At 46.6% G+C, this 20,983-nt stretch overlaps 1 protein-coding gene across 1 annotated transcript in view; it reads right to left on the bottom strand.

Moving 5' to 3' along the window:
• PRKAR2A (protein kinase cAMP-dependent type II regulatory subunit alpha) overlaps positions 1-20,983 on the bottom strand; it is a 91,449-nt gene that overhangs the window by 7,308 nt on the left and 63,158 nt on the right. The window contains exons 5-8 of the mRNA XM_064156933.1: positions 15,808-15,914; positions 10,489-10,642; positions 5,352-5,453; positions 3,527-3,601 (exon numbers count right to left, since the gene is read on the bottom strand). Of these exons, the coding sequence (XP_064013003.1) occupies positions 3,527-3,601; positions 5,352-5,453; positions 10,489-10,642; positions 15,808-15,914 (438 nt within the window). The remainder of the gene's footprint in view (positions 1-3,526; positions 3,602-5,351; positions 5,454-10,488; positions 10,643-15,807; positions 15,915-20,983) is intronic.

Raw genomic sequence — 20,983 nt, 5'->3', positions numbered from 1 at the left:
GGACAGACAGACATAGCTGCAACTTCAGTGTGAAACAGGCTGGGAGAATACAAGACAAGACTTAAATAGGCAGGTACAGTAGAAAATAGGCACTTGGCTAAGCTTCCTGAGGCTGGTCATAAACCATTCTTCACTGTCCCCATCTATCACAACACGAACCAATACTCAGCTCATTTCTGAAAGTACTAAGAGAGTACTTTTTTCTTTCCTTTTCTTTTTGAGAATAAAACCAAGCAGAGAGGGAGATGTCCTCATAACACCAGCAGGCATGTCCTAGGTAGGGAACTATAGGGTTAAAAATCCTCTGGGGACTAGAAAATTGTTACTCAATCCTATAATTCTGCTGTTGCTTTATAAACTCATGGTGAGGCCAACTCATCCTCCCTTCCTCCTCCTCCAGCCCTGTGTCTAGCAGGAGCTGCTTTTATCAAGACAAATAGGAGTAGGCCTGTTTTGGGCCTCCAGAAGCTTGAGTTGAGGCTTATGGATGGCAAAGGTGTTGGCGGGGGAGGATTGGAGCACTGAGGATTATAGATTTAGTTTTGGGGTGGGGGAAAATTCAAGGGGGTCACTATGGATGTTGTATCTGCTTTGTAATTTCTGCCTGTCTCTCTTCAAATAGAATTCTGTTTTCTCTCCCATTCATTTGAGAGCTTCACTCTGTCATCTCTCTTTAAAAACCACAACAAGGCACCAAGTTTTCAAGTGGGGGAATATTCAAGGGGGTCGCTATGGATGTTGTATCTGCTTTGTAATTTCTGTCTGTCTCCAAATAGAATTCTGTTTTCTCTCCAGTTCATTTGAGAGCTTCATTCTGTCATCTCTCTTTAAAAACCACGAGAAGGCACCAAGAGTTTTGAAGTGCTTTAAAGCATACAGCCATGAACTGAAAGGTCCAGTTCCAGAAAGGTGATTAAAATGTACAATGATCCACGTGAGAAAGAGCACTCATGGCAACTGCTGCAACCTAAGAGCTATCACATCTTTTCCAAGCAGAAAATTTCATCATCTTTAGCAGTGTTTTACCATCACCCAGACCTATCCAGATCATTAATCCTCCTTTTAAGGGTGATTACATCCTTGTCCTCAATTCAGTTATTACAAAAGATTAAAAACAACTGCGTAATTGGATAGCTGATGGCGTGAGTTCCCAGTTCTGAAACTGATTTATAAGCTTTGATTCTGCTGAGAGTTCAGTTTTCTAAGGGTTTTAAGCAAGGAGATTTTCAGCTTACAAAACTGAGGATATTTCTGCAGAGAAGTAGTTTGGCAGCATTTGGTTATCGGTAAACTGAGGTTTCCTGCATTCAGAACTGTCTGAACTTCAAGGAAAATCATTCAAAATACAGTATCCAAGACTCATATTTGGCTTTTAAACCAAGATAAATGTTGCTATCATAGAATCACAGAATCAGTCAGGCTGGAAGGGATCACAAGCATCAGCCAGTTCCAACCCCCCTGCCATGGGCAGGGACACCCTACCCTAGATCAGAATGGCCACAGCCTCATCCAGCCTGGCCTTAAACACCTCCAGGCATGGGGCCCCAACCACCTCCTTCCACAACCCATTCCAGGCTCTCACCACTCTAATGCTCAACAACTTCCTCCTCACCTCCACTCTGAATCTCCCCACCTCCAGCTTTGCTCCATTCCCCCCAGGCCTGCTGCTACCTGATAGCCTAAAAAGTCCTTCCCCAGCTTTTTTGGAGGCCCCCTTCAGATCCTGGAAGGCCACAAGAAGGTCACCTGGGAGTCTCCTCTGCTCCAGACTGAACAGCCCCAACTCTTTCAGTCTGTACTCACAGCAGAGCTGCTGCAGTCGTCTGAGCATCCTCATGGCCCTTCTCTGGGCATGCTCCAGCACATCCACATCCTTCTTGTAATAGGGGCTCCAGAACTGGATGCAGTACTCCAGGTAGGGTCTCAGCAGAGCAGAGTAGAGGGGAAGAATCACCTCCCTCCACCTGCTGGCCACACTTCTCCTGCTGCAGCCCAGGCTCTGGCTGGCTTTCTGGGCTGCAAGTGCGCACTGCAGGCTCATGTTGAGCTTCTCGTCCACCAGCACCCCCAAGTCCCTCTCCTCAGGGCTGCTCTCCAGCCACTCACTGCCCAGCCTGGAGTTGTGCTTGGCATTATCTCAACCCAGATGAAGGACCTTGCGCTTGGTCTTGCTGAACCTCATGAGGTTGCCTTGTGCCCACCTCTCCAGCCTGGATGGATCCCTGCCCTCCAGCCAGTCTGCTGCACCACACAGCTCGGTGTTGTCAGCAAACTTGCTTAGGGTGCACTCAGTGCCACTGTCCATGGCACTGACAAAGATGTTGAACAAGACTGGTCCCAGCGCTGATCCCTGAGGGACTCTGCTTGTCCCTGGCCTGCACCTGGACACAGACCCATTGACAGCCACTCTTTGGATGCGGCCATCAAAAGCCATCAATGTCAAGGCTTCCTTGCAGTCACTTCTACTTGAACTAGAGACCTTTTGCAACAAACATATCAACCCCAAGCTAAAGCTGATCCAAAATTCCAGTGTTTTTTTCAGTAACAGGGTTCCAAAAATGTTGTGTCATGGACAAAAAAAACAACAGAGCTTTAGCTTGAGTTTGTCCAGCTTCATATTCCATCACTCTGGCTTTATTTACTACAGAAGAAAAAACACACACCAACAGCCAAAGGCTGCCAGTTGAAGCTAGACTACTCCACCACTGAAACACACTTTTAAGAGCATCGAGAAAACTGGGTTTAATTAACTCTGATAGTTTATTAACACTTAGAACTGACTTGGGTCCAACTAGTAAAATATTCCCAATGACTTAAATTTAATTGCATCCAAATCATACTCCAGTCATACTGTTTGAGTTAGAATCATAGAATCAATCAGGTTGGAAGAGACCTCCAAGATCATCCAGGCCAACCTAGCACCCAGCCCTAGCCAATCAACCAGACCATGGCACTAAGTGCCTCAGCCAGGCTTTGCTTCAACACCTCCAGGAACAGCGACTCTACCACCTCCCTGGGCAGCCCATTCCAATGCCAATCACTCTCTCTGCCAACAACTTCCTCCTAACATCCAGCCTAGACCTGCCCTGGCACAACTTGAGACTGTGTCCCCTTGTTCTGTTGCTGGTTGCCTGGGAGAAGAGCCCAACCCCACCTGGCTACAGCCTCCCTTCAGGTAGTTGTAGACAGCAATGAGCTCTGCCCTGAGCCTCCTCTTCTGCAGGCTGCACATCCCCAGCTCCCTCAGCCTCTCCTCACAGGGCTGTCTAGGTCCCTCTGCAGGGCTCTTCGACCCTCAACAGCTCCACACCTGCTCCTAGCTTGGTGTCACCTGCAAACTTACTGATGCTGGACTCAATCCCCTGGTCCAGATCATCAAGAAAGATATTGAACAGGACTGGGCCCTTGGATAAAGTAGTCCAAGTAAGAGCATTCTACAAGTCCATTTCAATCAGGAGAAAAGATGAAGAAAAAGGAGATCAATAAAGAATGTAGCAGGCAAAGGAGAACAATAGTGTTCAAGTACCTGAGAAATGATACGTTCCCCATCTTGAAACACTTTCTCCCCTATAACATCCACGATCTTCATTCGCTCTGATGCCTGCAACAAAGAAGAAAATGAATCATAATTCCCTGTTACAGCAGACCTCTGCTAAACATTGTCACCATGGAATGAAGAAGCATCCCCTAGACACACACTGAAAAGTTCAGCGCCTGTAATGACACTGCCCTGCTGCACTGTAGCTTGCAAGACTACCATAACCAACAGGGAAAGAAAATCATCTGGTGTCTCATCTGTGTGTTTTTCTTACCCTCCTGTTTGACAAATAATGGATTTGGATGCTTTAGAGCAAAGATATAAAAATAAACCACTTCCTCTAAGGTTCAGCTGAAATTAGAACACTCAAGAGAAAGGCCATAAACCTCCTACATATAAGCTTCAATGAGCAACACCAGCAGCATATTTGCAAAATATTTTAATCACCATATATTGGAACATGGGTATGGGAACAGTGTCCCAGAACTCATTCCTGGAGAGAGGAAGGGGATGTGAAAAGCACACTGGCTCCAAACTGTAAGCAAGCACTTCAACAGGATGCCAGCAGCAAGGGCAAGAGCTACCTTGAAGCATGCCTGAGCCTTCATAACAGGAAGGGAGAAAGAACAGTTAATCTCCAATGTTTCTTGATGCAAAGCAGTTTCATTACTTCAGAGCAGTGTAAAAGACATATTAAGAAAAGAAGAATACCTTACAGTTAAAATTAGCATCTCAGCAGATGATTCAGCTGAAATCCACATCTTATTCTATCCCATGCCTGAGAAAACTGAATTCTGATCCACACATGAATCAACTGCGGCGTGTTATGCAAAAAGCCACCCAGTGCTAATGACTTATTTTTCTATATCTTAATTATCTGAGTCATTTTTGTGCTCAAAAATTCACAGCCATGCAACTGGCATAAGAGTGGCACAGAGTGTGCAGTTTACCCCTCCCACAGCTACCAAGCCATGTCCAAAATAATATATATTTGAAGTTGTTACTGACATTCAGTGATGTTTTGCAGTTCCTCTCAAAGAGCTTTTCTCAAATGCTAAAGATTGATGGTGAAAAATATTCTTAGGACAAGGAAACAAAGAAAAGCAAATGCATGGTGTAAGGCAAAAGGGACACTCTGGTAATGTCTCCAAAAGCCTTCTGAAGATACAGTTTGAATCAGCAGCTTAGAAGTGACAACTTACACATTGTAAGTGTGTCCTAAAGTCATGCAGCATACACATCGGCATGACATCCGTCATTTTGCTCCCAGATGTTGGTGCTTCCCTTTAGCCAATTCTTAGTTTACTTCCTGAATAGGGCTTACAGTTAAAAAGCATATTCTCACTTTACTTCCTGAATAGAGGGTACAGTTAAAAAGCAAGAGCTTTGTCTCAAGTTTGAAGTCTTTCATGGCTTGTAAAGGCCAAATATCCCAGTGCTTGTATCATTACTTCACTATCACACCCTCAAAGGAAACCACAGCCCCGAGTTCCAACCTTCACTTCAATACCTGCTCTCTGACATGGTTTTTTTTGGTTGTTGTTTAGGGTTCTTAGTGATTTTTTTTCCTCCAGTTCCTCAAAGAGACTGAGATAAAACTCAGCAAGTCATTTACTGTGAATAAAGGATACAGAAAAAAAAACCCCAAGCAGTGTACAGCTTCAATAACACAAATGAAGTTGTTCAGTAAATGTGGTATCAAAGCAGCTGTTAAAATTTTGTTCTAAGCAAAAGTGACACAGGTTTCTGACACAGCAGAAATAGTGACTGTGGAGCTAATGCTAATGCAAGCATTGGCTGCAGATGGCTTTACCTCCAAGCATTTCAGAAGGGGCACAGACTCGATAAATAATTCATATGTCTTCCTCTTCTTGGCGTTGTTCTTCAGTATAATTCTTCTGAATGTCACTCGATCCTGCAAGAAGCAGCACAGAGAAATCCAATGGCATCCTGGCCTGCATCAGAACTGTGTGGCCAGCAGGACAAGGGAGGTTATTCTTCCCCTGTACTCAGCACTGCTCAGGCCACACCTTGAGTGCTGTGTCCACTTCTGGGCTCCTCAGTTCAAAAGAGATGTTGAGGTGCTGGAAGGTGTCCAGAGAAGGGCAATGAAGCTGAAGGGCCTGGAACACAAACCCTATGAGTAGAGGCTGAGGGAGCTGGGGTTGTTTGGCCTGCAGAAGAGGAGGCTCGGGGGTGACCTCATTGCTGTCTACAACTACCTGAAGGGACATTGTAGACAGGTGGGGTTGGCCTCTTCTCCCAGGCAACCAGCAACAGAACAAGGGGACACAGTCTCAAGTTGTGCCAGGGGAGGTCTAGGCTGGATGTTAGGAGGAAGTTCTTCACAAAGAGAGTGATTAGCATTGGAATGGGCTGCCCAGGGAGGTGGTGGAGGCACCGTCCCTTGAGGTGTTCAAGCAAAGCCTGGATGAGGCACTTAGTGCCATGGTCTAGTTGACTGGATAGGGCTGGGTGCTAGGTTGGACTGGATGAGCTTGGAGGTCTCTTCCAACCTGGTTGATTCTATGATTCTATGATTCCTCTTCCACTAAAATACTCCCTGGTAAAGGAATTGGCAAATGTGAACTAGAATTTGCCACAAACACGGGGCCTGGGAAGGCAGCTGTCAAAATGGTACCGCATCCATTGCAATGGTGATAGCAACAGCTCCTGTGAGAGTGCTTCCACAATAACCAACTGAAAAGCATGGAGCTGTTAGGTCCAGTCTTCCTCATACAAGCATTTAAGAATTTCATTTCTCATCTGTCCTGTACTGTTTTTCAGGGCTGCTAATGATTCTTTCATACTTCCACAGACAATAAAGAGGTTATGCCCCTCTTGCTGAAGCCACTGGAAATTGGAATTTCATAGAATAGTTTAGGTTGGAAGGGACTTCAAGGATCGTTCAGTTCCAACCCCCTGCCATAAGCAGGGACACCTCCCACTAGAACAGGTTGCTCAAGGCCTCATCCAACCTGGCCTTGAACACCTCCAGGGAGGGAGCATCTACAGCTTGCCTAGGCAACTCATTCCAGTGTGTCACCACCCTCGCTGTAAAGAACCCTTTCCTAACATCTAGTTTGAATCTCCCCTTTTCAATTTCCAACACTCGTTTAGGCAACTGCAAGACTAAGTCTCAATTGGTTTCTTCTCTACTTGCACCACAGATTTCAAAAGTAAGTTAAGAGGTCCCTGGAGGTGTTGAAGCAAAGCCTGGATGAGGCACTTAGTGCCATGGTCTGGTTGATTGGCCAGGGCTGGGTGCTAGGTTGGACTGGATGAGCTTGGAGGTCTCTTCCAACCTGGTTGATTCTATGATTCTATGATTTCTACTGGTCTCAAATAGATCAGGAACAGAATACAAAACAGTGAAAGACTTGATTTACTCTCCCCTCTTTTTGGATCCAAAAATCAGGTGTGGGAACCATTGCTTCCTAATTGCCTGCTGTCCACTGAATCATGGAATGTCAGTGGCTGGAACGGACCTCGAAAGCTCATCCAGTCCAATCCCCCTGCAGAGCAGCATCACCTAATAGCAGATCACAGAGGAACACTTCCAGGTGGGTCATGAGTATCTCCAGAAAGGGAGACTCCACGACGCCCCTGGGCATCCTGTTCCAGTCTTCTGTCACCCTCACAGGGAAAAAAAATCCTCCTCCTGTTTCCATGGAGCTTCCTATGCCTCAGCTTCCACCCATTGCCCCTTGTCCTGTCACTGGGCATCACTGAGCAGAGCCTGGCTCCAGCCTCCTGTCACTCACCCTTTCCCTATTGATAAAGATGACTGAGGTCACCTCTCAGTCTCCTCTTCTCCAAGCTCCAAGCCCCAGCTCCCTCAGGCTCTCCTCATAAGGAAGATGTTCTACTCCATCATCTTTGTGGCTGTGCACTGGACGCTCTCAAGCAGTTCTGTGAGGTCCTCCTTGAACCGGGGGGGGTTCAGAACTTGACACAGTACTGAGATGCGGCCTCACCACGGCAGAGAGTCACCTTCCTTACAGAAACACTGCTCGGGGTGTTTCTGAAGGCGCAGCACTGCGCGGGATGCCCCTCGCCGCCTGCCACCCCTCTTTGCCCTGGCGTTTTCTTCCCGCAGGCAGCTGGGGCGGCGCAGGCTCCGCGGCCACTGGAGGGCGCTGTGCGGCCGAGCTGCGGCAGCGCTGGGCCCGGCAGCGGCTCCTGCCTGGGTACCTGCAGCGGCAGACATGTTGAGCCTATTGTCAGAGCGCTGCACCTAAGCGCGTTACGGCCACTCGCAGGCGGCAGGGCTCAGCCGCTGGCCAGCACCACGCAGAACGGCCGCGCCTGGCAGAGGGCACTTGCCCGCTGGCTCTTTCTGGTAGCGTCTGCTTCTCGGCAGTGCCCGTGGTGCTGGGCAGCACAACAGCGAGTCACAGCCAACCTTAGGCAGGGGGAGGCCAGGGGTGAGAAAATCATAACCAGAAAGTCAAAGGAAAGGAGCAGAGATCTGGTTCAAAGGTGGTATCAGAATGTTTTCCGTTCACACACACCAGTCAGCACAAACACCTGAAGTCACAGTATCACAGTATCATCAGGGTTGGAAGAGACCTCACAGATCATCAAGTCCAACCCTTTACCACAGAGCTCAAGGCCAGACCATGGCACCAAGTGCCACGTCCAGTCCTGCCTTGAACAGCTCCAGGGACGGCGACTCCACCACCTCCCCGGGCAGCCCATTCCAGTGTCCAATGACTCTCTCAGGGAAGAACTTTCTCCTCACCTCCAGCCTAAATCTCCCCTGGCACAGCCTGAGGCTGTGTCCTCTCATTCTGGCGCTGGCCACCTGAGAGAAGAGAGCAACCTCCTCCTGGCCACAACCACCCCTCAGGTAGCTGTAGACAGCAATAAGGTCACCCCTGAGCCTCCTCTTCTCCAGGCTAACCAATCCCAGCTCCCTCAGCCTCTCCTCGTAGGGCTGTGCTCAAGGCCTCTCCCCAGCCTCGTCGCCCTTCTCTGGACACGCTCAAGCATCTCAACGTCCCTTTTAAACTGGGGGCCCAGAACTGAACACAAAAGTCCTGAGAGCCATTCCTCGGGATCTTGTTTTATGAGCTGATGCCTCAGCAGAGAGGTTTTGAGGTGAAAAAGGTGTTTTCAAGAGAACAGCTTTCTGAGATGCAGGCTGCAGGTGCTTGTCATTTGTAACAGTGACTGACACAGGTGACACTAGTGCAACATAAAAGCTGAAAGGAGGTGAAAGATGACGGGAAGAAAGGCTTTACTATTGCCCCAAGGAGAACAAAAGCTAACAAAGCATGAGGCAGTGCTTCAAGGAATTCTTCGGTGGTAAGAGTCTCTTCAAAATGCACATGGTTGGAGAAGCAGAAAGGTGCAGAAACATTCAGCAGAATTGCAAAAGCATAAAATATTCAGAATTTGCTTGAGAGCATCAGCGAAGGAGGAGGAGGAGCAGCCCTGGAACAAAAGCAGTGAAGGAAGTGTGCGTGAGCTGAGGTTTTCCCCAGACATTCAGCAGCAAAAGCTGCTCCAGAAGAGCCTCACATTTGATAACTGCTTCAGATCTGAGCCTTCCTTCCAGGCTTTTGTTTGCCTAAGTCTGCAATGCAGCAGGAGTAATCCACATCCCCTACATGGCAGGTAACCCATGAGCTCTAGCAATGGCCTTGCCAGACCAATAAAAGTGTGTTTCAATTACATCAGGCACAAAATAGCACAATAAAACATGGAAGCAACAGAGTGACTGGAAAAAAATTAGTTTTAGGCAGGAAAATGCAGTCTTAGTTAATAAAATATGCACAGGACAGGTGGCTAGCAAGAGATGCTCCTTCAACTACACCTTGCTAATTAAGGGAATGCAATCACAGAACCCCCCCTCCCCAATTTTCACAGCTCTTTTCAAAGGCAAACTGGAACAAAGAATCATCTTCTCATTTTCCTCCTTTTATGAATGAGCTCGGTTTGTAGGTAGCTGCTTTGTTCTGCCTTGTTCATGGAATTAGATTCTGACATTACTCCCTGGTAGATTTACCAAAATCTCTTCTTTCAGCTCGCAAAGAAATGGGAAGTGAGTTCTCTCAGCAAGTGCAGGGATTGCACAAGCACACTGTGCTTAGCTGCTTATCAGTCATATAATCAAGGTCACAACACATGGTCAACCCCCAGCAATAGCTGCTGAGGAGCCCAGCGCGCACAGAAAGCATACAACAGTTCTGGCTTCAAAGGCTTCATTGATTGCACAATCCGCTCATTATGTGCCCTCACAGATGAGTAAGAGCACTGTGAAAATAACCCCCTCCGAATAGTACAGAGAAAAGAACTAAAAAAGGAAACTCATGTCTACAGCTTCACATTCAACGCTGCTGCTGGGCTAAAGACAAAGCAACATCATCAGTTAGCTCGGTATCTCGTGGGTCATGCTGACCTGAGAACGTCTTCCAGGGTAACGCAAAGGAACCAGAAACATCAAGACAGTTTATTCTGAAGGGAAACAAAACTTTGGGCAGACTTTCTAGCTCTTCAAACTACTGACATCCTCAAGAAGGTATTTAACACCTTCCCACTCCCTATAAAGCAGACACAATGGGAGGCAGGCGAGTTGAAAATAAAGAGTGTCACCTAGGTATTGTTTCCCCCTCCCGCAAAATGCATGCATTAATGCCTCCACTGTCCTCTGCAGGATAAAAACAAACCCAAGGTTTATTTCCCCTAACAGAAGCCACAATTACAGCAAATGCAAAATAACAACAAGGACAGATAAAACTAGTGGTTTTGTTTGTTTGTTTGTTGTATTGGACAAGCTGTTCTAGAAGGGTGGCCAAAAAGATTTGCACAATGGATGTCTTATGCCAAGAGGCGAGATAACAGATCAGGATAAAACAGCTATTAGGACAAGGAGCCATACCCAGAGGAGTCAGCGAGTTAGCTTTTAAAGTGTTATGCATATGAGAGAAACTTCCTTTCCTTACCAGTCCCCAAAGGGCTCCTTCTGTGGTGGCAACAATGGTGGCAGCTCTAGGAGTGTTGTACATCAACGCCAGCTCCCCAAAACTGCCGTGATTCTCGTAGCGGCCTACGCAGCGTGACTGGTTGTCTTTTGCCACGACAATATCATACAGTCCCCTGGAAAACAATGGAAGAGATGCTTCTTCTTAGATAACATTCCAGTACAAATCATAAAACCAGCTTTTTGCTGCTATACAAACAGCCCTCGTACTGCTGGGTGAGATGGAATAGCCATTACTGATCTTCCCAATGGCCTGATGCTGAGCTGCTTCTATCTAGACTTGGTTCACAATAATTCTCTGTTCATAAAGCCTTTCAATCCTGGTAGATCTGTGTAGGATCTACTTTGTTCACAATAATTCTCTGTTAATAAAGCCTTTCACTCCTGATAGATCTGTGCAGGATCTACTTTGTTCACAATAATTATCTGTTCATAAAGCCTTTCACTCCTGATAGATCAGTGCAGGATCTATTTTGTTCACAGTAATTCTCTGTTCATAAAGCCTTTCACTCCTGATAGATCTGTGCAGGATCTACTTTGTTCACAATAATTCTCTGTTCATAAAGCCTTTCACTCCTGATAGATCAGTGCAGGATCTATTTTGTTCACAATAATTCTCTGTTCATAAAGCCTTTCAATCCTGATAGATCTGTGCAGGATCTACTTTGTTCACAATAATTCTCTGTTCATAAAGCCTTTCAATCCTGATAGATCTGTGTAGGATCTACTTTGTTCACAATAATTCTCTGTTCATAAAGCCTTTCACTCCTGACAGAACTGTGCAGGATCTACTTTGTTCACAATAATTTTCTGTTCATAAAGCCTTTCACTCCTGATAGATCTGTGCAGGATCTACTTTGTTCACAATAATTCTCTGTTCATAAAGCTTTTCACTCCTGATAGATCTGTGCAGGATCTACTTTGTTCACAATAATTCTCTGTTCATAAAGCCTTTCAATCCTGATAGATCTGTGTAGGATCTACTTCATTTCCTCTGCACAGTATTTTAACATTGCTATTCTAAGTGTTTTGGCTAGGGTGATCAGTACAGAATGTATCATGCCCTGGAGAAAAGCAGGCACAGAACACCTTCCTGGCTTTAAGCAACTGCACACACATCTGGTTCTCCCCAGAAGTTTAGATCTTTGTCAGAAGGAATGTTACTATCTCCCACAACATCACTAGGCATGTAAGATAAAGCATGGTCAGAAATGGCAGTAGGTGAAGCTTCTCATGGTAAACAAGAATGGGAGCAGACTCCTTGGTGAGACCTGCCTAGTATTAACAACAGAAGATCTTTCAGGATTGCTGACAAGACAGGCCTGGGTTTGTCAGTTATCTTTGAAGACTGCTGCACCTAGCAAAAAAAAAAAGTACTGAAAGACAACTTCATGCCACCTTCATTTGCAGGACAGTCCACAAAGCAGGCTATGCATGTCTCAAACCAACAAGCAAAACACATCGAAGTGAGAAAGCTTTGCGGTGCCCTGTACCCCAAGGGGTACTGTACTAAAGCCTTTCAGAGAAAAGTTTGGCTACTGGATGAGTAATAGATGGACCAAATTCAGATATGGCAGAAGACACAAGAAATTTAGCCTGTCACCCAAAAATCTAAAGGAGAAAGGTGAGTGCACAACTACACAGTATCATGACCAGACCCTTTTTACACCCTACTGCTGACACCTCGGAAACAGAACCCATCATTGTACTAACAGCAAAGAAAGTAAGGAATTAGCATTGATGGAAAGTTTCACTAACTCTTGTAATGTCCAATATCTATTTAATGATTCTCTGAGAGGCACCAGAAGCAACAATTGGCCACAACAACCCCAAGCAGAGATACAGGCTGGGGACTGAGTGGCTGGAAAGCAGCCAGGAGGAAAGGGACCTGGGGGTGCTGGTGAATAGTAGGCTGAAGATGAGCCAGCAGTGTGCCCAGGTGGCCAAGAGAGCCAATGGCATCCTGGCCTGCATCAGGAACAGTGTGGCCAGCAGGACAAGGGAGGTTATTCTTCCCCTGTACTCAGCACAGGTCAGGCCACACCTTGAGTTCTGTGTCCAGTTCTGGGCCCCTCAAATCAAGAGAGATGTTGAGGTGCTGGAAGGTGTCCAGAGAAGGGCAACAAAGCTGGTGAAGGGCCTGGAACACAAACCCTATGAGGAGAGGCCAAGGGAGCTGGGCCTGTTTAGCCTGGAGAAGAGGAGGCTCAGGGGTGACCTCATTGCTGTCTACAACTACCTGAAGGGACATTGTAGCCAGGTGGGGGGTGGCCTCTTCTCCCAGGCAACCAGCAACAGAACAAAGGGACACAGCCTCAAGTTGTGCCGTGGTAGGTCTAGGCTGGATGTTAGGAGGAAGTTCTTCACAGAGAGAGTGATTGGCATTGGAATGGGCTGCCCAGGGAGGTGGTGGAGTCAACATCTCTTGAGGTCTTCAAGAAAAGCCTGGGTGAGGCACTCGGTGCCATGGTCTAGTTGACTGGCTAGGGCTGGGTGCTAGGTTGGCCTGGATGATCTTGGAGGTCTCTTCCAACCTGGTTGATTCTATGATTCTTGTTTTGGTATTTTTTTATCTAGAAGAGCCACCTGTGAGCACCTTAAGCAAACAACAATCCTTCCTCCTATGCCTCGGCCTTAAAGTCACTTATTAGCACCGTTTATTTTCAAATAACTATAGCCATGTAACCCTCAGCCAAGAATTCAGCTGTCTCTGGTCCAAGGACTAAATTGGTGAGACATCACTGGATGACCTTGGCCTGGGTTTATTGAGAAACCTGTTGCTGAGCTGTGGGACAAGCTCTGCAAGATAAGGATAAAAACACAGACTGAAGTGTAATGGTTGAGATGGTAATCGTTAGGAGCTCAAGGACTCAAAAGAAAAACACTGACAGGAAAAAATATAAAACCCCAAGGGGAAAAAAAAAAGGGCAGAAAAGCAGAAGAGGGCAACTCAGCAAGATTGTGGCTCAGTCTGTTCCAAGAGACAACAGAGGCCAATGCTGTGCCTCCTGATTCATGACTGCTCAGTCAGCAGAGACTCATCAGGTGCCTCCTCAGCAGTGATGAGCATCCTAATGTTTAGCCACACAACACACTCATCCCAGCTCTCCCTTCCATGCAATAAGCCCTAAATAGCTGCTGCATCCTCAAGTAGCATCTGTCCTGCCTGCTGTCCCTCTGTCAATGGTAAAAAAAGTGATCAGGGGAGGAAGTGTTACAGTCAGAGAACTTTGGAAAAGAGGATAGGCTGAGGGAGCTGGGGGTGTTCACTCTGAAGAGGAGGAGGCTCCAGGGGGACCTAATAGCAGCCTTCCAGTACCTAAAGGGGGCCTACAGGAAGGATGGAGAGAAGCTGAGGGAGCTGGGGGTATACCAAGTGGAGAAGAGGAGGCTCAGGGCAGAGCTCATTGCTCTCTACAACTACCTGAAGGGAGGCTGTAGCCAGGTGGGGTTGGGCTCTTCTGCCAGGCAACCAGCACCAGAACAAGGGGACACAGTCTCGAGTTATGTCAGAGGAGATATAGGCTGGATGTTAGGAGGAAGTTGTTGGCAGAGAGAGTGATTGGCATTGGAATGGGCTGCCCAGGGAGGTGGTGGAGTCGCCGTCCCTGGAGGTGTTCAAGCAAAGCCTGGATGAGGCACTTGGTGCCATGGTCTGGCTGATTGGCTAGGGCTGGGTGCTAGGTTGGGCTGGATGATCTTGGAGGTCTCTTCCAACCTGGTTGGTTCTATGATTCTATGAAGCTGTTTACAAAGGCTTGCAGTGACAGGATGAAGGGCAATGGGTTCAAGCTTGAGAAGAGCAGATTTAGATTGGATGGTAGGAACAAGTTCTTTACTATGAGGCTTTGGAACAGGTTGCCCATGGAGGTGGTTGAGGCTCCTTCCCTGGAGACATTCAAGGTGAGTCTTGATGGGGCCCCAGGTGACCTGGGATAGTGAGGATGTCCCTGCTGATTGCAGGGGGGCCAGACAAGATGAACTCTACAGGTCCCTTCCAGCCCAGACCATTCTAAGATTCTATAAAAAGGCCTGTGCCAGAAAGCTTTTTTTTCTATGCAGACAAAAATCCAAGCAGTAACATCTGCCACACAAAGTCACTGTTCTTTCAGACAAGATGAAAACTAATCCTCAGGGGTATTTAGGCACTAATGACTTATTTTAGAGTAGCAAGACATGCCTACTGATGCCTTGAAAAAGCCAGAGTCCTCTGAATTTGCAAGTGCAGGCAAGCAGAAATATCATAGCATTCCATAGTATCTTGCTATTCTTTAGCATGAAAAAGTGAGGGGGTGGGAAATGGAGGAGGACTGGAAAGGGATAGAGTGGGATAGAAAATCTGTTGCTGTAGAATTCCTTCTAGTAGCAGAAAAGCTTACATGGAGTTGTACTCAAGTTAGTGCTTTACAGCACAGGCTGGTACATTCCATTGCTACACAACACTGAGTTTGATTTCCCTCGTGCTGTAGCCCTTCTGCCACATGCTTTTGGCAACATAATTCTGTTACTGGTGTATTATAACTCAAAAGTTAAACAACCCAATCCTTTAGAAACCTAATGCCTTCCAATCCACCTACCTCTTGGTAGAAGAAAAGCATTGTGCAACAGCAGTGTGGAGAACAGAGACCATAGCTGAATAGCAAGTATAAGGTTTTGCTTTGCTTCTTTATTTAAGGTTAAAACTCGGAGCAGGAAGAGCTTTTTAGGGGGGATGTAGCCAGGTGGGGCTGGCCTCTTCTCCCAGGCAACCAGCAATAGAACAAGGGGACACAGTCTCAAGTTGTGCCAAGGGAAGTATAGGCTGGATGTTAGAAGGAAGTTTTTCACAGAGAGAGTGATTGGCATTGGAATGGGCTGCCCAGGGAGGTGGTGGAGTCACCAGCCCTGGAGGTGTTCAAGAAAAGACTGGATGAGGCACTTAGTGCCATGGTTTAGTTGACTAGACAGGACTGGGGGATGGGTTAGATTGGATTATCTTGGAGGTCTCTTCCAACCTGGCTGATTCTATAAGCTAAACTCAACAAATCCACAGGCAAGATCATACTTCAGCCCTTCCCTCAGAGCAGTAATGCCTGGGTTTGAAATGTCCATCTGTCAAATTTGATGGCCCCAGGCAAATGACCCAAAAGTTAACAGAGGTCTAAGGGGGCAAAGGGAAAGATCAAAAGAAACAGCAATGACTGCAAAAGCTACACTTCCCTCAGCAACTGTCCTGCAGTAAAAACATTCCCTGCTATTTCTAAGAAACTGAAAAGACACACACAAAGTCACAGCTGCTTACCGCTCCACGACATAGAAGTTGTCACCATCATCACCTTGGTCAATCACGTGTTCCTGAGGTTTCACCTTCCTCTCAAACATTGCATCAAGGACCTGAGACAGCTGCTCCTATGAAAAAAAAAAAAAGCAAAACAAGGGGAGTGAGAAAAAAAAACAACTGAGAAAATATGCTCTAGCAATCCCAAGCACAGATACAGGCTGGGTGGGGAATGGCTGAGAGAAGCCTGAGGAAAAGGACCTGGGAGTCTGGGGTGATGCAAAGCTCAACATGAGCCTGCAGTGTGAGTGCAGCCCAGACAGCAACCCTGTTCTGGGCTGCAGCAAGAGCAGTGTGGGCAGCAGGGCAAGGGAGGGGATTCTGCCCCTTGGCTCTGCTCTCCTCAGACCCCACCTGCAGTCCTGTGTGCAGTTCTGGAGCCCCCAGCACAAGACGGATATGGAACTGTTGGAGCCAGTCCAGAGGAGGCCACCAAGATGCTCAGAGGGCTGCAGCAGCTCTGCTATGTGGACAGGCTGAGAGAGTTGGGGCTTTGCAGCCTGGAGAAGTGAAGGCTTCAAGGACATCTTATAGTGACCTTCCAGTATCTGAAGGGGGCCTACAGGAAGGCTGGGGAGGGACTATGGACAAGGTCTTGTAATGACAGGACAAGGGGGAATGGGTTTAAACTGGCAGAGGGGAGATTCAAACTAGATGTTAGGATAGGGTTCTTTACAGTGGTGAGACACTGGCACAGGTTTCCCAGGGAGGCTGTGGATGTTCCCCCCCGGAGGTGTTCAAAACCAGGCTGGATGAGGCCTTGAGCAACCTGTTCTAGTGGGAGGTGTCCCTGCCTATGGCAGGGGGTTGGAACTGGATGATCCTTGAGGTCCCTTCCAACTTAAACCATTCTGTGATTACTGCTGGACAATCAAGTTGCAAGTTCATTTGGCTTGACCTGGGCTGTGAAGTGCAACACTCACTGCATCGTTTTTAATGTATGCAAATACAAACAGCACTGATATTAAATGTTGAATTCCACCAGCACCTCACTTCTTTCCAGCTTATTAATGTAAGTTCAATAATGCAGACAAGCACAGATACTTCCATCACAGAAGAGCTATTACCTGAAATTCATGTCCAAAGGGCTTAGCACACGCCTGCCGTTTCGGTGCCAAAGGACACATGCACAGCAGGCTCTCACTCACTATAACCTGACACAGCTTCACTGCAATGGATGCATATTGATTTATGGCAACAGTTCATATAGTTCATTATCACAGAATCATAGAATGGTTTTGGCTGCAGGGGACTTTTTGAAGGTCATACATATACTCTCACCCTCCTACAGTGAGCTGGGACATCTTTAACTAGATTGCTGCTGGGATGCCATGACATAGTGGCTATTACTGAAACCATGACTGGAATGTAGGGATAGATAGGGATAGGTGGGTAAGAGCACTTTGGGAAGGATAGGCAGGGAAGGAGAGGAGGAGGCACTGCCCTCTGTATCAGTGAGCAGCTAGAATCAGTAGAGCTCCACCTGGGGAAGGATTATGAGCTGGCTGAGAGTGTATGGGTTAAAATTAAAGGGAAGACAAGGGAGGGTGATGTTACTGTAGGGATCTGCTACAGGCCACCTGACCAGCAGAACCAAACAGATGAGGCCCTTCACAGATCGGGTTGCTCAGATGGATGCATGTCCAGAAACTGCACCATGATTTACCAGCATTTAATTTCTACAGTCATCATCTAAGAGGCCAAATCACGATCAGGACTGTACTGAACAAGACTCCCTGCAGAGTTACTGCCCTAATCTGTGCCTTAGAGAACCTGCAATTCCAGTACAAGATGAGATCAGATAGGTACAGGTGAGAAGATGTGCTGGTTTGAGACTCATTGGAACATCCTAATGAGAGAAATTAGATCATTGGTTGTAAAAAGAAAATAATGACAGAGTCTGTATAATTCATTGGTTTGCTATAAGGGATAAAAAGCCAAAGTACAAACAATTTGTCCCTCTTTTGCTTCAGAGTGATTGCTCCCTTCTCTTTTATTCTGCCCTACTATCTGTCACTAACAGATAACAAGTAAGCCTTGCTGGTTGTTTTGTTTTTCTGTCTGGGAGAGAGAGAGTTGCCTTGGCCCCTTCTAAGGTTCTTTTGTGTGTCCAGGAAGGAGTTTGTATTTCTGTATTATTCCTAAATTGTATATAACTGTAAATATATGGTGTATATATGCTTGTAACTGTAGCTTGGCTGTAAACAGAGCTTCATCTTACTTCCAAGCCACCTGAGCCGATCTGATAAATTTCAGTTCACAGTGGGTGAAATTTCCTTAACCCATTACAGAAGAACATATAGAAAATGGCATAGAAATGCTGGTGTGCAAATCAGGCTCAAGCTGGGTTTCTCTGATGCACTGTGAACAAATATTTTTCACAGGCAGCACAGCCAGTGAAGCTGTGAAAGCTGACAGAGGCCATGCCTCAAATGCTGAGCTGCTTTACCATCTCCGTTATTCTGAAGTCCAGTAACAACAGACTCGCACTGCATTTTCAATGACTGGAGATGTCCAAATGTGAAGATACAGATCACACCTGAGTTTCTAAAAATAACACTGCATGGGGCTCTGCAGCTTGGAGAAGAGGAGACTGAGAGGTGATCTCATTCATGTTTATCAATATGTAAAGGGTGAGTGCCAGGAGGATGGAGCCAGGCTCTGCTCAGTTAAGCCTGATGACAGGACGAGGGGCAATGGGGAGAAGTTGAGGCATAGGAAGTTTCATGGAAACATGAGGGAGATTTTTTTCCCTGTGAGGGTGACAGAGCACTGGAAGAGGCTGACCAGGGGAGTTGTGGAATCTCCCAGTGTGGAGATCACACAGTATCACAGTATCACAGTATCACAGTATCACCAAGGTTGGAAGAGACCTCACAGATCATCAAGTCCAACCCTTTACCACAGTGCCCAAGGCTAGACCATGGCACCAAGTGCCACATCCAACCTTGCCTTGAACTGCCCCAGGGACGACGACTCCACCACCTCCCCGGGCAGCCCATTCCAGTGTCCAATGACTCTCTCAGTGAAGAACTTTCTCCTCACCTCGAGCCGAAATTTCCCCTGGCGCAGCCTGAGGCTGTGTCCTCTTGTTCTGGAGCTGGCCACCTGAGAGAAGAGAGCAACCTCCTCCTGGCCACAACCACCCTTCAGGTAGTTGTAGACAGCAATAAGGTCACCCCTGAGCCTCCTCTTCTCCAGGCTAAACAACCCCAGCTCCCTAAGCCTCTCCTCGTAGGGCTTGTGCTCGAGGCCTCTCACCAGCCTCGTCGCCCTTCTCTGGACACATTCAAAACCTGCCTGGATGTGTTCTTTTGTGATCTGCTATAGGTGATCCTGCTCTGCAGGGGTATGGACTGGATGAGCTTTTGAGGTCACCTCCAGCCCCTGACATTCTGTGAACATGCAAACTAGTTTTTATGTGGTTGGAGACACTTCCAATATTTACTGTGCTCCTCACATTGGGAATAATCATTGCAGCCTCCATAGGCACCGCTATATTGAAAATATTGCTTATCTTCTCCACAGAAATCTACTTTCTTGTCTTTAGAACTATCTTGGTATTTAAACTTAAATCACTGCACAAAAGCAACTTATTTCAACCACGTATTTCACAGCATGCACTTAAGCAGCAGTTGTCAGAAAACAAGCAAAGCAGATTTGAAAAAGCTTTTTAGAATCACAGAATCATTCAGGCTGGAAGAGTCTTTTAAAAACACTGTATCTCATTAATGCTTTATTGGGAGGATAAAGGAAATGAAACACTGAGCTCTCTGCCTATAAAAGGACAAGATTCATCAGATTTCTGAACTGCAAAAACTCCTCTTGGTTGAAATACAGGTACAGAGCCTTCTCAGGGGCCTTTGCTGGTAAGGATAACAGTCACTGCTGTCACCTACTGCAAAATTCAGTTGTAACTAGGATGCTACAAACTCACAGCCTACGCATGACACATCACACAACTTGAAGAGGAGGGAAGTTCTCTGCTCTCCCAGCACTTCACATTGAAACATCAGGTTTATCATTCAAGGTGCTCAGGGTTAAACTCTGTGACAACCTGAATTGATTTTGATCCAAATTCCAATGTGAACCTTGATAGAGGTTCCACTGGACACTGGCTCCCCTGTGTTTGATAAATACCAAGCATGACAGCAACTATTCATGCAAGTGAAGATATTTAAAAGAGCTGTTGAGTCACTGGGCCTAAAATCAGCACACTTCACCTAAATGCAAACAGTGGGAAAGGGATGAATTTGGTCAGGAATTTGAGTCACACAATGGTAGATAAGCCTAAAGGGGGTTTACAAAGTTTTGTCATCGTTGGGTGTGTTTTGCTTGTATGTTTAGCACGATGCTCTTTAGAGGTCAGGAAGCAAAATGCTGTATTTTGTGTCTTAATTTCAAAGCCCTCCCCACAATGATTTAAAGACAATATACATTAAGCAAAAGCAGCAGCCATGTATTCTGCCTTTCAGCAGGTATTCCACAGACAACCTTTCAAACCAGCCATATTGTACAGAAGGGGTTATAAAATTATTGGGAGGGGTGAAAGGATGCAATTTCCATACTCCCTTCATATTCATTACTAGAAAAGCTCTCCCCTCCCTGCTAAGCTGTCCTTTATCATGCTGCAGTCAATGCATGAAGTGCAGTCAATACATGAACTGCAGTCATCTTTTGCAGTCATGTGTGTCTCAAAGCACTTAACACTTGCAGTTAAGATAATCTCCATTACTTCTCTCCTCAGCTGCACAAAAAATCTTCTCTCAGGAAAAAGTCTATTTTTCCACTCCACTTCCTCAGCTCAGACTTGTTTTTAAAGGTCCTTTTTTCACTTCTGGGTGATTTTAGTACTGTGTTCAGTTCTGGTCCCTCCAGTTTAGGAGGGACATTGAGATGCTTGAGCATGTCCAGAGAAGGGTAATGAGGCTGGTGAGAGGCCTTGAGCACAGCCCTACGAGGAGAGGCTGAGGGAGCTGGGATTGGTTAGCCTGGAGAAGAGGAGGCTCAGGGGAGACCTTATTGCTGTCTACAACTACCTGAAGGGAGGTTGTAGCCAGGAGGAGGTTGCTCTCTCTGCTCTCTCTGGCCAGCACCAGAACAAGAGGACACAGCCTCAAGCTACACCAGGGGAAATTTA

This window comes from Pogoniulus pusillus, chromosome 16 (assembly GCF_015220805.1).
Source record: "Pogoniulus pusillus isolate bPogPus1 chromosome 16, bPogPus1.pri, whole genome shotgun sequence".
NCBI lineage: Eukaryota > Metazoa > Chordata > Aves > Piciformes > Lybiidae > Pogoniulus > Pogoniulus pusillus.
The sequence above is the reverse complement of the archived record's forward strand: the minus strand, read 5'-3'. Positions and strand labels throughout refer to the sequence as shown.